The sequence below is a fragment of the Toxorhynchites rutilus genome, chromosome 1 (genome assembly GCF_029784135.1).
Source record: "Toxorhynchites rutilus septentrionalis strain SRP chromosome 1, ASM2978413v1, whole genome shotgun sequence".
NCBI classification, from domain to species: domain Eukaryota; kingdom Metazoa; phylum Arthropoda; class Insecta; order Diptera; family Culicidae; genus Toxorhynchites; species Toxorhynchites rutilus.
In genome coordinates, this window is record NC_073744.1 from 74,099,236 (window position 1) to 74,116,031 (window position 16,796).

A 16,796-nucleotide genomic window follows, 5' to 3' on the forward strand; every position below is an offset into this window, starting at 1 on the left:
GCTGGGCCTGTTGTTCTTCTCCGCAGAGGACAAATGCAGCGTTCCGGAGGAGATTTGCAAGCAGAAACTATCCAAGTTTGCCAAAAAGTACATGGTGTGGCAAGCGATCTGCTCTTGCGGAAAGCGGAGCGCCCCCTTCGTGATGACCGGCACGGTAAACGGGCAGGTTTACCTTAAGGAGTGCCTACAGAAGCGCTTACTACTACTATTGAAGCAGCACGGGGGCCCGACCATCTTCTGGCCGGATCTCGCTTCGTGCCACTATTCAAAGGACGTGTTGAAGTGGTACGAAGCCAACGGGGTCACCTTCGTGCCAAAGGAAATGAACCCGCCCAACGCGCCGGAGCTTCGCCCAATAGAGAAATATTGGGCGATTATGAAGCAGGCCCTCCGGAAGAACCCAAGAGTTGTCAAATCGGAGGCGGACTTCAAGAGAAAATGGATTTCTGTTCAAAAAAAATTACAACCTGACGTTGTACAGAACCTTATGGACGGGTAAAGAGGAAGGTGCGAGCATACGGGCTTGGGCTCGAAGTATGAATAAAAAGAAAATGCCAAAAGTTGTTTAATAGTTTTTATTTTACTGTCTAAAATTTTCAAAAGGATCGGTCTACTGGGTGAATTTCTACAGCGTTTTTTCCGTGATGCAATTTGATGTGACATACCCTTTAGTGGTAATCATTGGAACATGTACACGATCGCGTGCTAAAACTATTCACAATCGATCAAAGAAAACTCATAGTGAATATTTTCAGAGGAAGATTAATCAGCATCAAAACAACGGCAAAGAGTTTTGTAGAATTTTGAAATCTTTGTTAAGGGGGTATTATAGTGTAGAGATACGAATTTCGCACGTTTCTCCGAGCTCTGTAAAAATAAAAGAAATTTTTTTTTACTATCCATTATATCATTATTTGTTCAACTATCTTTTAACAAAAAAACAAAAACAGAGAAAAAATATTCATAATTCATAGCGGGAATAGTTATGAGCTGTAAAGTGAGAGGGTTAAAAAAAATTGTGCCATGGCGTACACGATTCCAGCCCTTCTGATTAACTGAAACAAAAAAAATAGATTCTGAATCAGTAAAGATGCCGCTATTGCATGGACCTCGGACAAGTCAATAACATCTTTTTTGACAACATGGCGGCCGTTTGCAAAACAAAATGCGGTTTAAAACAGTATTACATTAACAGTAGTTGTATCATTGAAAATTTTCACCCAATTACACTAAATGAACTTAAAACCATTTGCTTCTCATTAGAAAAAACGGATGGAGTGGATAACGTTAATGCTAGAGTTGTTCAAGATTGCTTTCTCATGTGATTCGTCACATCTTGCTGGACCTTATTAATAAATCATTGTTGACTGGGCATGTGCCACAAGTGTGGAAAGAATCTTTAGTTGTTCCCATTCGAAAGGTTGCTGGGACGATTAAAGCCAAAGAGTTTCGTCCCATCAACATGTTGCACAAGTTAGAGTAAATTTACGCGTCGCGTAATATAATTGTGGTTGAAGCGTTCTCGTTAAAACAGAAGTTTAACTGTTTCGTCGTCGGCTTGTTAGAGTATGTTAATACTTTAATTATTTAAACTTCTATAATTCTATAATTTTTTATTTATTTAATTCTTTAATTTCTTCTTTTTTCCGCGATTTAAGTTTGTTGATTCTGATAATACTATAGGGAAATTTTGAGAACACGCCATAGCTTGTGCTAGCGATCGCGTTTTTAGACGAGATTTGATTTCTGTTTTCTGGCAACCCGGCAGCCGATAATGATCATGAGATTCAGTACCGAGTCAGCTAAGACGACTCAGTTCCACTTTGTAAGCAGATCAGAGCAGTGATAAAGCTCGATAGGGAATTTTGTATCCTGTGAAAAAGTTATATGTAGAGAAATAAAATACTTACCTGTTTGTACATACTCACCTGGAAGTTGCTGGAATTCGACATTCGTGTGCTGCTGTTTGTCTCCCTTGCTGTTCGCCGTCGCTGCTGCTGCTGAAGGAGCTGGAAAGGAAAAACCTGGAACTTACCTGTGGCGTCTGCTGCTACGGAGTGAGCTGTAAAAGAAAAAACACAACGTAGGACTAATTGGGTAAGCGCCAACAAAGTTTGATAAAAGATACTCTCGATGGTTACGGACTATATCGCCGGTCTTATTGATTTATAAAAGTTCTCTCGGTTATTATCTCAGGTTTCTTAAACATAACTTTCCGAAATCGCTATTGGAGATTGATACGGTACATTCGTTGAACAATGGAATATATTGGCGGTCCGATTGGTTTTAGAGAAGTTCCCTTGGTTACCTTCTCAGGTTTTCCAAAGGTAACTCTCCGCCGTCGCAATTGGAGCTCGATAAATAACGCACGTGATTAATAACGATATATATCATAATAATTTGACAGAAGTTCCCTCGGTTACCTTATCAGGTTTCCACACTCAACTATCCGCCGGCGCGATTGGATTTCTATGAAAAATTTGTTTTTACATGTTCATAATCATGTTTACATGTTAACATAATCACATCACTTACCTTAGTGAATCCTGATACTCACCTCACCTTACTAACAACAGTCCCTTCCATGATAATCGCTAGGGAACCACGCTATAGAGGCGACCCTTCTGGCCTTCGGGCGGCGTTTATCATACTAACATTCCTTCCCTTCCCCTGGTGACTGTAAGGACGTGGCCGGCGTCGTTATTGACCATTTAAAGCTCGAACCACCGAAAATTGCACAACGAGAATGATTGCAATTTGGTTGGTTCAGGTCAATCACGGAGAGCAACTACGAATTGTACTGTCTACCCATACTCAAGCTCAAACTTAAAATCTTTTCAAATTGAGCCCCTTTAGCGATAGCGAAGGATGAAAACCATGGGATGAAGCAAATAGGCAGGCAGAAAAGCGATGCAGATTCGGTTATCTGAGTAGGAAAGGGAGATCTTTTCGCTCCCTTTCAATTTTAAGCTAGAGTAAGAATTCGGGTATATATAGTTCGGAGTCTTACTCAATAAGTTGGTTAGAATCCGTCAGTTCAATTTAGTCAGACAAACCAAAAGGTTCAAGACAGCAAGGAAATAAACAGTTCGATTTCGTAAGCAAACCAGGACGTATTTATTTCTCAAAATCAAGTTAACCATCAGGATGAAGTCAGCCAAACCCAACCAGCCGAGTCCAACATCCGCAACGCCAGAACATCTCACAGGGAAGGAGTTCGAAAACACTGGCAAGAATAACAGAGCAAATCCCAAACCGAAAGACCACTTGCTTCACTCGGATGGACCATTCTGGAGCCGTCGGATTCTGAAGGGTTAGTGGCTGTCCTAGTCGGGATTTGCTGAAGTCTAGGGGCTTAGCCCATAAGAGAACCAAGATTACAAAATAGTGACAAAAATCCAGGGAAATAAGTTTCCCGGTTAATAGTAATGGTTAATATACAGTTCTATGAAATTACGGTAGTAGTTCCGATTAAATAGTCCAGAAATTGAGAAATGTTTTTAAATATGCAATGTGGGCTTTTTTATGCCTATCACTGTAAGTACAGTAGAGTAAAATCGTGATTTTTGAAGATTGAAGGATCACTAGGAAATGTTTGAAACTATACTGCAGCGAAATTAAGAAAGATGGGCGTCAAAAAAAACTGTAGAGCAGTTAGAGAGCTTTAATTTGATTAATAGGAACAATCATGTTTATTATGCACTAGCTGACCCGGCAAGCTTCGTCCCGCCCAAAATTTGTTTTTTGATATTGTTATTTTGTTTGCACTACCTTCAAACATTCACGTTTTCTTACTATGAAATAATTCATGGGTCCAATCGCAGAACTGTTCATTGATTGATCTTCTTATCGACCCCGTTGAATTTACCTTTTACTATAAAATTCCTTGTATTTTTAACAAAAATCATCATTATAATGTCAGACTATTTTCAGACACAATTCACGTTCGAGATTTTTCAACCACTTGAAAATAACATGTTTCTCCGTTACACGGAATAAATGTTTTATACAGAAAATATGATAGAATAAAGACAGCCCTAAATCGGACAATTCCTTCCTCGAGTTCTGCTCTTATCAACACATTCGGCGATACTTTTTTATTGGTATAGATAGAAGAAGATATAGAAGTGCGTTTCATCACATTAAAATCCATTTCCAGTTTCGAACAGAGATCAATTTCGCTAGCGCAAACATCTAATGGAATAACAGCACTTGCCACTTCGTAATTGAAGAAAAAATGGGAATTTAATTTTCCGAATTTTCCCTTTTTCCTTCAAAGTTTTCCGAAAATTTTCAATTGTCATGTTTGGCTGGAATATTTTTGATTGAAATATGTGTAATATTTTTATGGGACTCCCTCTCCATTCCAGAAAAGGGAGGGGTGTCATACCATCATAGAAACATTACACATACCCAAAAACCCTCACATCCCAAATTTGGCTCCATTCGCTTGATTAGTTCTCGAGTTATGCAGAAGTTTGTGTTTGAGTGCCTCCTGTAATTTGTGCTCCCCCTTAGAGAGGGGGTGGAGAGTGTAACCATCATAGAAATATTTATTGCACCCTAAAACCTCAATATGACTAATTTGGTTTCATTTGCTTGATAAATTCTCTTGTAATTCAGAAATTTGTGTTTCATTTGTATACCAACCCCCCCCCCCCCCCCCCTAAGAGAGGAGGGAGGAGTATCTAACCACCGTAAAAACATATATTGCACCCTAAAACCTCCACATGCCAAATTTGGTTTCATTTGCTTGACTAATTCTCGAGTAATGCAGAAATTTGTGTTTCATTCGTATGGCAGAGAGGGGGGTGGAGAGTTTAACCGCCATAGAAATATTTATTGCGCCCTAAAACCTCCATATGCTTAATTTCGTTTCATTTGCTTGACTAATTCCCGAGTAATGTAGAAATTTGTGTTTCATTTGTAATTCTCGTGAACGAGAATTGTGTCTGAAAATAATCTGATATTATAATGACGAGTTCTGGTAGAAGTACTAGGAATTTTATAGTAAAAGGTAATTTTGAAGGGTAGATAGAGAAATCAATCAATGAACAGTTCTGCGATTGGACCTATTAACAGCGCTTAGTAAAAAAACGTGAATATGATAACGAAAAATAAATTTTGGGCGGGACGAAGTTTGCCGGGTCAGCTAGTCGACATATAAAATTGAAGCCAATGAGCTAGTCTTTTTTGAAAATAAATATTATACTTGCGAAAAAAAAGGTTCCTAGTCGTATAGATCTAGTCTCATTGCACAGGAATACTGAACGAAGACTGAAAGCAAGTTAAATAAAATAAAATAAAAAACATCGTCCTCTATCTTTAACCGAGAGAACTATGAAATGGATTACAAGTAACACAATCAATAATTACAAAAATGAAAATCCAAATTCTTAGCAAATGTAGTATTTTTTCAAAAAAGACTAGATCATTGGCATCAATATGATGTGTCGATTATCTGTATCAGTCCAGTTGTTCGAAAGTTACGATTTTTTCAAAAATGTCTTCTTCGGAAAAAGGTGAAAAGTTTGATTTTTTCAACCGAAAATTCATAACTTAAAAACGAAAAAAACCACTTCTCTCATTTCTGAATATGTTATGTAAAAAATTCTCAGCTTTCAAGAAAAAAATATTTCAAAATATAGTGCCCTCTAGTCCAAAGCCATGAAAACAACAAAAAACAAATACAATCAATAATTACGAAAACAAAATCCGAGTTTTTGGCAAGCGTAGTATTTACTAGACTTAGTAGACTAAGGTTTTTTATTTAATTTGATATGTCGATCATCTGAATCGGTCTAGTAGTTTAAGAGTTACGAATTTTCGAAAAAAGTCATTTTTGGAAAAAAAATTAAAGTTTTGATTTTTTGGACCAATTTAAAATGGAAATGGGCCCTAATGAAAAAATTAAAAAAAAATACGAGTCTAATATTTTGCGAGAAAGAATAAATATACCACTTTTCACGAAAATCTGAGAATATCGGTTTGACATCGATTATTCACAGACTCGATTATATGTGATTCGATTATATACAATATTGGACTTGATTGTATACAGTTTGGATTTTTTTTTTTATAATTCAAATATGACTTATTTCAAGAAGAGTTTTGTGGTTATTTTACTGGATTATGGCGTTGTTTTTTTTCAACTCTCTCGTGTACCGTGGTTATGTGTGATAGCTTGCTTTTTAGAGCATGTTTTTTACAGCAGTGATATTAAGGATGGAATCCACTAACCACTAATTCTGCCAGCAAAATGATCCAACTGTATCGAGAAACATCAACATCCCAGCTAAGTACTATTAACAATTTGTTATTTTTATAACCGATCCGAAATGCAATCCGCTTCAAGTCTCTCGGTGTTGTGTGCGAGAGAGAGAAAGTGTCAGTCAGTAGAAGACTGCGGTGATGGCGGGTGCGTCAACGTAACATCGATTTTCTTTTCTTTTAAATCTAGCTAGACGTTGACTTTGATGTGTATGTACAAGCGGCCATAAGATCAATTGAATTATGTCATTCTAACCCTTACTACAAGAACAATGATTTCGTTAATAATTGCTCGACTGATTACTTGAGAAATTGTTAGGTTTTAATACAAATCCAAATCGCAGGTATTAAGTTTTCCTTTTCGAGGTTCAAATATAAATTGCAAGACTAGGTTCAAGATGCTAGAGTCCCAATTCGGAAAACTTCCGTGATTTCCGTGTATTACAATGGAAGAGCATGACGTGTGACTAGGCACAATTATTAAGTCCGATCCGAGTCTGATAAGACCTTATCAGGTGACCCTTCAATATATTCAATCTTCAAATGCATTTGATTTTCGAGTTTTTGCTCCGTTGAACAGAGGAGACTTTTCAGGTTACCGTTCAGCTGCTACGAAATGCATTTGATGTTCGAGTTTTCGTTTCAACGAGTAATTGGGTCCACGCTTACAAAATTAATTCACTTACCAGAGTTATGATCCTTTTGCAGAGACCTTTTCAGGTCACCCTTTAATATCTTCACGGCTACGAAATGCATTTGGTTTTCAAGTTTTCGTTTCGTCAAGTGATCTCTAGTTTGCGTTAGCATAATCACATTACTTACCACAGTGAATCCTGATTATTACCCCTTCCCACTAACAAACTATCCCTTCCATGATAAACGCTAGGGAACCACTAGGGAATAGAGGCGACCCTTCTGGCCTTCGGGCGGCGAATATCATACTAACATTCCTACCCTTCCCCTGGTGACTGTAAGGACGTGGCCGGCGTCGTTATTGATCATTGAAAGCTCGAATCACCGAAAATTGCACAACGAGAATGATTTGCTAGTCCCAAGCGTCATTCTGTGTGTTCTTTGTGCAATTTGGTTGGTTCAGGTCAATCACGGAGAGCAACTACGAATTGTACAGTCTACCCAAGCTCAAGCTCAAGCTCAAGCTCAAATATGACTTATTTCAAGAAGAAATGTAACCTTTCAACGATAAGGTGAAGTTTAAGTGGCTATTACATGTACAGTGTGGTAAAAATCGTGATCTTGAATGGTAAAAAGATTTTCCTTGAATTTTCACCATGAATTGTTAATATCGATATTGCAGCCAAATTAGGAAAGATAGAAGTTAGGTGTCAAAGAACAAATTGTAGAGTGGTTAGAGAGCTTTAATTTAATTGAAAAAATACATGCAAACAAATGAATAAAAAATTTTTTTTTTGACTCGATTATATACATAATTCGATTATATACCGTGAAAAGAAATCAAAAACTGTATGTAATCGAGTTCGTCCTGTGATAAGAATTATATAATCGAACCAAATAACATTAAAATTTGAAAACAATCTTCAATTCTTCCTCTGCTGATATGCTTTCCTCATTTGTTTAAATATTCAGTCCAAATCATGCATGCAAGATGCAAAGAAATTCTGAATATATATTTTTCTGTAATTGACTGTAGTATTGTAGGTTTTGGGGAAAACATATTAACGATCAAAAGAACCAGCGATACACTGGCTTTTATACTTCTGGAAGAGTTTATACCATGCTTATCCATTTTTCCACATTCCTCAACATCCTCAACAAAATCGGAACGTTGATAATCCTCGGGAAACTACAAATGAATAAGCTGATTCTCTACAGATACCGCCGTTCCTGTGGATCTGGCGAAACTTGGTTACGTAAATCGTGGGTCCCACACAATTTGACCAAAAGTTTCGAAGCAAATAGTGACGGGTGATGAGGGCGACTACAACAGTGTTGAGTGGCTGAAAACTTGAGGTAAGAGGAATAATTGGCTAACCCCAAAGTTGATCTCCACCCGAAGAAAGTCATACCCTGTGTCTGGTGGGATTGGGAAGGAATTCTGTATTATAAGCTCCTACTAAGCAACCAGTCGATACATTCCATTCCACTCTACAAGTTATTTCGAAGCCTGGCTAGGAAGTGCTATCCCTTATTCTGAATTTACCGAATATTGCACTCTCAGATTATTTTAGGTTTAGGTTCAGGTTTAGGTCCCTGCGAAATTCTCTTAAGGCCAAAAACTTCGACTCTATGGACAGAATAGAAAATACCGTGAAATACTTTCGATGTAAAAGTAAACATATTCTGTGAGGATATATTTATTTAGTTACGTGAAAGGTGGCAAGTGATTGTGGAACAAAATTGTGCATTTATCTGTATATAAAAATGATGCTTTTGTTTTCCCAAAAATCATTACGAACTTTCCGGACAACTCAATATGACCTATCCTGATTTCTTCTTGATTTTTATTTTCACTTATGCTGATTTTTGAAAATTATAGTTGGCAACCCTGTAGAGCGGTTAGAGAGCTTTAATTTGATTAATAGAAACAATCATGTTTATTATGCATTTTTTGAGTAAAATTAGTAATAACACTTTGAAATCATCAACATCTAAATTTTTCGGTTCCAAAATGTTCTTTAAATCCACTAATTAAGATGTTTCACTACTATATGCTGTCCTAAATTTTCTTGGTTTTCAAATGGAAGTAACCGAATCTTCTTACGTTGCGTACTTTTTGAAGTAGGGCCAGTTTAAGCCAACAGAGCTCGAAATAGAAAAAAGTCAATAACTCTGTCATTGAAGAAATTCGAACGTATGCGTAGAGGGATTTTTTTCATCGAATACGACCTTCTATCACATTCTGAAACATTCCGGATATATGTAATTTAATAAGTGAGAAAGGTGTACTCTGACTTTAATGGGATAAATAAAAAATTAAATTCTTCTTATACAGGGTTTTACAACGGTTTAAATTCCGAAAGTAAATTGAAATAAATCACACTTAGAATTCGAATATCGATGAAACTTTTATTTCAAATTAAAGTTTGGTTTATGCCATTATGTGTGAAATACAACATCATTCAAATGTCCACCTAGGGCTTCCTTGCACACATGAATCCGGAACAGGTAATTTTCAATGACTTTTCGGCACATATGAGGCGGTATCTCGGTCATAACTCCACGGATGTTGTCTTTCAAATGTTCAGGAGTTTGCGGAGAGTTGGCATAGACACGGTCTTTCGCATAACTCCACAAAAAAAAGTCGAGCGGGTTCAAATCGCAAGATCTGGACGGCCAATTGGCATCACCAAACGCGAAATTATATTATAAAATAAATTAGCGATTGTGACGACCAAAATCCGTCCGTAATGCTCGAAAAACATTTGCCGGTTTTTCATCATTTCTATAGTATAATTTAACAAAATTAACACGTTGTGCGATGCTGAAACTATCCATATTGTAAAATGGCAGACATTCAACTAACGATATGACGCTTTGGTTGACAGCTATGTCAAACGGTTCTCAGCACAGGGCTGTATACTTTCGGAAGCCCGAAATGGAAAACCCTGTGTATTCAAAAAAATTAAATTCAATGCCAGCAAAACAAAAAAACCAAATTTTTTTTCGACTCGATTATATACAGGAATCGATTATATACAGCGAAAAGAAATTATAGTCTGTATATAAACGAGTCCGTCCTGTATTGCAGTGGAACCTCGATTATCCGCGAGCGGATGATCCGCGATGCGGATTATGCGCGACAGCGAGTTCCATAGTAAATCAATAGGCCTTCGCGGACTTTGTCAGTGAGTGGTAGGCACATGCAATTTTGTTTTGGTCATGGCTTTCACATCATCTAACCACTGGTGTACACGTCCTTCTAGATCAGGGGTTCTCAAACTATTTTGGGCAATAGACCCCGTTTCCAGAATTAAGTGACATTTCAGACCCCTATAGTCAATTTAAACAAATATCTATTTCGAGTTTTCGTCCTATTCATACAAAATTCTTACTAATTTAAAGACTTTACAGTTGGTTAACCTGTTATAAGGCCGTAACAACTATATTGCCACCCTCAGAAATTGTTTTGGAATGGAATATTATTTCAATATTTTGCTTAACCAAAGACTTCTAAAAGTATCTGGCAATACTCCAATTTCTTTAGGATTGCTAGAAATGTACGATATTAATTTGGGAGTCATTTTTATGATTTTAAAAAAAGTTAAAAAAAACCGCGATTTCAGAGCGCTGGCAAAAAATTCTTCTTCAATTCGTTGAACAAAGGCACAATTAAATGAGCCCTCAAGGCAGCGGCAAGCAGTGTTTTGGGGTTTAACGTGCAGTGGCAACTATATTCCCACCAATTTTTCTTTCCAACTTTCCAACTGTATTTTTTATCAAAGATAATATGTTCTTCCTCAGTTTGAGTCGATTCCTTGCCTTATAAAGGGTTCAACTAGGGTTGTCAGGTGTATTGAACAGTAAACTAAAAGTCTGGATTTGTATGGATTTTTGTCAACATTTTTCATATTTAATTGTGAATTTTATTGAACATTTTCACGAAAACGTCGTTTGATATTTGCGGAAGCGGACACGGTTTGCTGACGAACAATGACAATGAAGTGTCTTTCTCAAGGCAGGAAAAGAAGGATATTGGATTGAGTCTGTCCACAAGGGCCATACTCAGGACAAGAACTGCAAAAGTTTAAACTATATAATTCAACACAATCAATCGAACAACATTTTTACGTCTGAAGTGTAAAACGTGGTTCAACCATTATTTCTTCCTATCATATATCGACGCAATATACTTAAACATGATGGTTTCAGACATGTGTATCAAACCTCTCTCTTCGGTGTTCAGTAAATTTTTGAGATAAGTTTTCTTAATTGTGGGAATGCCATTTCACCAGTTGTGGTTAGAACTTTACCGCAAAACATGACTACATTGGTTCGTTCATCCGGAGAATAGTCTGAAAACCAACATTGCGCTCTCATTGCAGCTCTCTTAATTCCTCATCAATTGGCTGAATCATTTCTCTGGGAACTAGATTAGGAAAATTTTCCGTAAACGGTAGAATGGTTTGATGTGTAACTTTCCAAATCAACTCAATAGAGTCAAATGTGATTGCAGATTTTTTTGAAATCGGCGAAAATCTGGGCAAAGTGCGGAAAGTCTGGACTAGACAAAGGACGGTCTGGATATCTGGCGGCTTTACCAAACTCTGGAAGTCTGAAGCGAGTAAACTTGGCATCATTTTCTCATCGAAATCCAACAAAATAAATAGATGTAAAATTATAAAGATATTAATTTATTGGTAAATATGTTCATACAAATTACATACACATACTGGAGTATTGTTGAAAAGCAATCGCACGTTAATATTAAAAACAAAATAAAAAAAAAAGTTTGTTTTGTGATGAACCTGGTCTTTCTTTCTTTTTTTACTAATGTAATCTCTCGAATAAAATTGATAAATGAGGGTATTGAAGCTCCAACAAATTTAAGAACGCAAATGCCAAATTTATTATCTTATACGAACTTATGCGCGCTCATCTATTTGTTGAGTTTTTGAAAAGTACAACGATAATGCTTTCTACTAGAAATCAATATGGATCACGTAACACAACTTATACTGTATCCTGAAAATTTTAAACAAAAACTTGTGTTAATCGAGTGGTCGATATCGACCACTATAAGAACCTCTGTTCTAGATGAATAGTCTGATGATTTCTGTATTGATAAAATATAGTTTTCATGCTGAAATATTGTAGCGGACCGGGTTTCAAAAGACAACCCGGAACCTACGGCCAGCTTGAAGAAGGCTAAAAGCTTAATTTTCCCGACCTCTCTTGAGCAATTGGTTTAAGCGCCACCTCTTTCGAGGACCAATCGCCGCGTTCGAATGCCCAGCTAGAGGCCTGACACGCAGGCCTAAATTTTGTCCTTTTGTAAGGATCGGGGGATGATCGAGCTGTACCAATTCCAGCAAGTGAAGGCTGATGGAAGACACCCGTAGAAACACCAGAGGAAACGTCAAACGCCTGAGAATCACTCCAAATACGACGGAAAACTTCTGGAAAACTACCTGGGGAGTGCTGTGAGGACACAAATTTCCTCACCCACTCTTTCTGCTTTCGGGATACGGATTTCCACCGGTTCGTTTTTTCCAGTGGATTTGTGGAAGGCGCGGCCTTCTTCAATGGAATTGGATCACCAGGTTTCGCCAAAAAGAGTTTCCCTGTTTTTACAATTATTTCACAATTAGAAACAGTCCCTATATTATTTAATCTATGTACCTGTCGTTGCTTTTTAGCTCGTTAACAACAATGAGCGTTTATCAAATTAGTCGAAACACAATGCTCATACTGAAACAATTCGAATTTAGTATCACAAAGACTCCACGTTATAAAAAAAAACTTACAATTAACGATCGCGAACAAAACGCACAATGGTTCCGCGATGTCGGACAGTTCTGAGTAAAATGGTCGAAGAACATTGTAGTCCTTAGATAAACCGCAGGGTATCTCGCGATTCAGAGCTCAAGCTCAGCCGAAGACAATTCCCCCAAAGCATCCCCTTGTGTGCATCTTGCTTCAACTAACCGTCCTTGAATACGACCTTCTCATCCCCCTTCCCAAACTCAAGGCCACGAAAGTAAGCGCTGCGCGAACAGACACTCATTGGCCGAACAACTTTGGCGATTGAGCTTTCGCCCTGTTCCAGGGAGGTGGGATGGGAAATCTAAGCTCTTAAGTATACTTTCTGGAGTATCTTTTAGATCAGTTGTGACTTAGTGGAGGTACACATGTTTCAGTGTGAATATTTGAACTTGAATATTTAAATGTGACTTTACGAATGCTTACTAATTATACTACCAAATAAATAAATGTATAAATATATCTATATAAATAAATAAATGAATATATTCAAAAACACTGTAAATAAATAGATTCCAATATAAATAAACACAACTAAATAAATATGCACACAAATAATAAATAGCAGCAATTCCAAATGAAATCGTCCTAAAAATGCAGATTTTAAAAACTTCTATTTTTGATTCCAATGGAAGTGTGTATTCCGTTTAGGTTGGAGGAAATATGAGTTTTCCACAGCAATTGGGATTTTTTTGACTCATGCGTAACTTTTGAAAAGGGCGTATCGATTTGAGTATGAGAAATCTTTTATAATTTATATCTCAAAAACTATGAGTCGTACCGAAATAGTCTCTTAGAAAGAGTTATAGAGTATTGATGGTTGAATATGAAAAAATGTACACTGAGAAAAAAAATCAACTCGTTTTTTTATTTACAAAATGAAAATTCAATTTGCAATACCCAAAATACATTTTTTTAATTTTTTCATACAGATTATAAATTAGAAATATTTTTTTAAATATCTCGAGAATGGTTGCATTTAGAAGGAGATTGATAATAACCTTTTTTGTTTTAAATCACATCAGGATTCATAATTTGTGGCTAAAAATGATTGTTAACATACAAAAATTCGAAGTTTCGAAAATTCATAAAAATTCGATGTTCCACAAAGTTCGTCAAAAATAGTTTTACCATTTTGGGCCCATTTATTAAATTTTCTGCATGACTTCTATTTTGTATGAAAAAATTAAAAAAAATAAAAAATATGTTTTTGGATATTGCAAATTCAATTTTTATTATGTAAATAAAAAAAGGGTATTAATTTTTTTTCTCAGTGTACATTTTTTTCATATTCAACCATCAATACTCTATAACTCTTTCTAAGACACTATTTCGGTACGACTCATAGTTTTTGAGATATAAATTATCAAAGATTTCTCATACTCAAATCGATACGCCCTTTTCAAAAGTTACGCTTGAGTCAAAAAATTCCCAATTGCTGTGGAAAACTAATATTTCCTTTAACCTAAACGGAATACACACTTTCATTCGAATCAAAAATACTCATGTTTTGTCATTTGTCGATTTCATTTGGAATTGCTGATAGGTACATAAATAATCTGAAGACATTACATGACGATAACAGTTGTGCCAACTGTTACAATATCTTTTTTCGCGTTTGGAATTCATTTTTAGTCCTTTACTACGTTATCCGCGATATTAATTATTCGCGGTGAGCTAGCCAGACTATTTCGCGGATGATCGGGGTTCTACTGTACTTTCAATCTCGCCATGAGGTATCCAATACTTCTCGCATTCTGTTTTGATTTGGTCCCGCGGGAGATTTCCAATCGACTGTCAATTTTTCAATTTTGCTTTTTTTAAATCTCGAAGGTTTGTATCAGTATCAGGATGACATAAATCTACAAACTGTAGAAAATACAATTTATATTCAAAACCCAAACCCACTCTATTGTCTATTACTTATGTATAAATGTGGCTGTATGACGCTGCGATTGTTGCAGAGAAGTTATTAATGAAAAAAAGAACGACCAACAGGAGGAAGCACAGGAATAAAGTTATTTCCAGAAAATTTTCATCAGTGTCAAACAATATTTCATTGCATCAGCTTATATCCGGAAACCAAGCCCGTTTGCGCTCGATATTTGCTCCAATTTCGCGCTATCGGTTCCAATTACAATCAACCATTTGTCAGTCGATCCAACGAATACTGCCGCTCCTTCAACAAACCCTTGTTGGTGGCGTTTTCATTTCCTCCTCCCCTACCCCACCATGGTATGACTGTCAACTGTCAAACCTGCATCGGCAGAAACGCGCTTTCGCGATATTGAAAAATTATAAATACATCAAATGCGCCGAAAATGTGCATACCGCAGTGCATTTTCAACGGGAGATGGAATGGTGCGTTTATTGGTTCCCGAGTGGCCCGCGTAGGGAAATCCTCGGTCGATTCCAGCGTGGCGTGCGACATATTGTTCAATAACAAGGGCATATTGGAACTCGTGTTCTCACCAGGGTTTTGCTGGCTCGACATGCATCTTGTGTGTGTGTGTGTGTGCGTGTGATTTTTTTCTGGCATACACACTTTCCCCATTTTAACGTGCAATTTCAAGTTCCAGTTTGGAGGGAGGCCCAAATGTTGTGTCGGCTTATGCGCAGCCTTTGAACGTGGTTCAAATTTCAATTGTCGACATCCTCGCTGTCGTCGTCGCCGTCGCCGCTGATGCCCTTCACCATATCGTGCATTATATTTCAATTTGTTTGGGCTTTGTTCTTGGCTCGCCGCGCGTTCAATTTCTCAACTCCTGGGTATTTTCCGGGACGAAATTCCTCCGCCGGATTCCTCACCTGACAGAGCTCGACAGAGAAACAGAGCCACCAGCAGCAGCTGCAGCGGAAACCCGTTGTGCACATGGGCAGCTCAATAAAGATGCACATTATGGGCCTGATTAAATTTAGACTGCCCCACACTTTATGCACAGTTTATCCGACCCGAACTGGGGCGGCTACTACAGGGATGAGCGTCGTATTTTTGCTCTGTTCATAGCAATATAGTTAAATCGGACATTTTCTCTCTTACCTTTTTTTTTGCAGGATGGTGGACGGGGGCACCTCGAAGGACTGGCTTCGGTGTATTGTGAAATGCTGATGGCCCCTTTCGGAGAAGTTCTGGCGGCTCTCGAGGATGCACGACTTCGTGCGTGGTCCGAGCGAAGTCCGCACAGCTCCTCGGGTGGAAGCGGAGCGCATCGATCCGGCCACCGGGGGAACTCCTGCCACGGGGGGCTACCGAATAGCCACAGCCAACCAATTTACGTGCCCGGGAAGTATTCGGTAAGTGCTGCTTTCAATTCCACACACTCTGAGGGGGAGGGATGGAGGTTCGAAAGAGGCTGCCGCCGGGTGGTCAGCAAAACAAACCGATTAACGAAAGTAAACGTTTCCTCGGAATGACTTAAATGCCGGCCTGGTTGGATCGGTCTGCTGGGAAATATAGTTTTCGGGATCGGCTGCTTATTTAGTAGTGAGCTGAAAATTAACCGTTTTCAGTTCGGCGCGGTGATGTTTGCTCGTCGTTTTCCGTTCATTCCCTGTCTCCGCATGTGAAGAAATTAATTTCCCCTGGTGGTCTTCAGGGCTCTCTCTGACAGGAGTAGAAATTGGAATTGGGGAAGTACAAAATTTCGGAAGAGAACCATCAAATCGAAATGACGCCGGTGCGAGAAAAGAAGACCCCCGGGAGGTGTAGTGTTTAACGTTACACTGGATAGCATTTTGGAAAGCCGAAACAAATGCTGCGGTTTGGGTTTGTGGGATGGGGATTTGCACTGAAATGTTTTCGTCGAGCTGAATGGATGTTGTGGTAATTGTGAAGAGACTTTAGACTCTTAGCAACATTTCGGAAGACATAAGACTGATAATGGTTTTGAATTTTTTATGATCACGTTACTTGCTTTTTGCCTTCGTATTTTGATCTTTAGTTTATTTTGCTCGATTGAACATTTTTGAATAAGAATTTAAATTCGATACTTTTGGATACTATGTAGGTTAGGGTGCCAATGGGAAAATAGATGGGAAAAAATCGACCTTAAACTTTCAAAAAGTTA

The 16,796-nt window shown here is 37.8% G+C and overlaps 1 protein-coding gene across 6 annotated transcripts in view; it reads left to right on the forward strand.

Moving 5' to 3' along the window:
- Window positions 1-16,796, forward strand: part of LOC129762854 (uncharacterized) — a 565,660-nt gene that overhangs the window by 423,888 nt on the left and 124,976 nt on the right. For all 6 annotated transcript variants that reach the window (XR_008740727.1, XR_008740728.1, XM_055761417.1 and 3 more), the window contains one exon: window positions 15,784-16,023. Coding sequence is in view for 4 of the 6 variants with exons in the window: in XM_055761417.1 (XP_055617392.1) it covers window positions 15,784-16,023 (240 nt within the window). In the remaining 2 variants the exon portion in view is untranslated. The remainder of the gene's footprint in view (window positions 1-15,783; window positions 16,024-16,796) is intronic.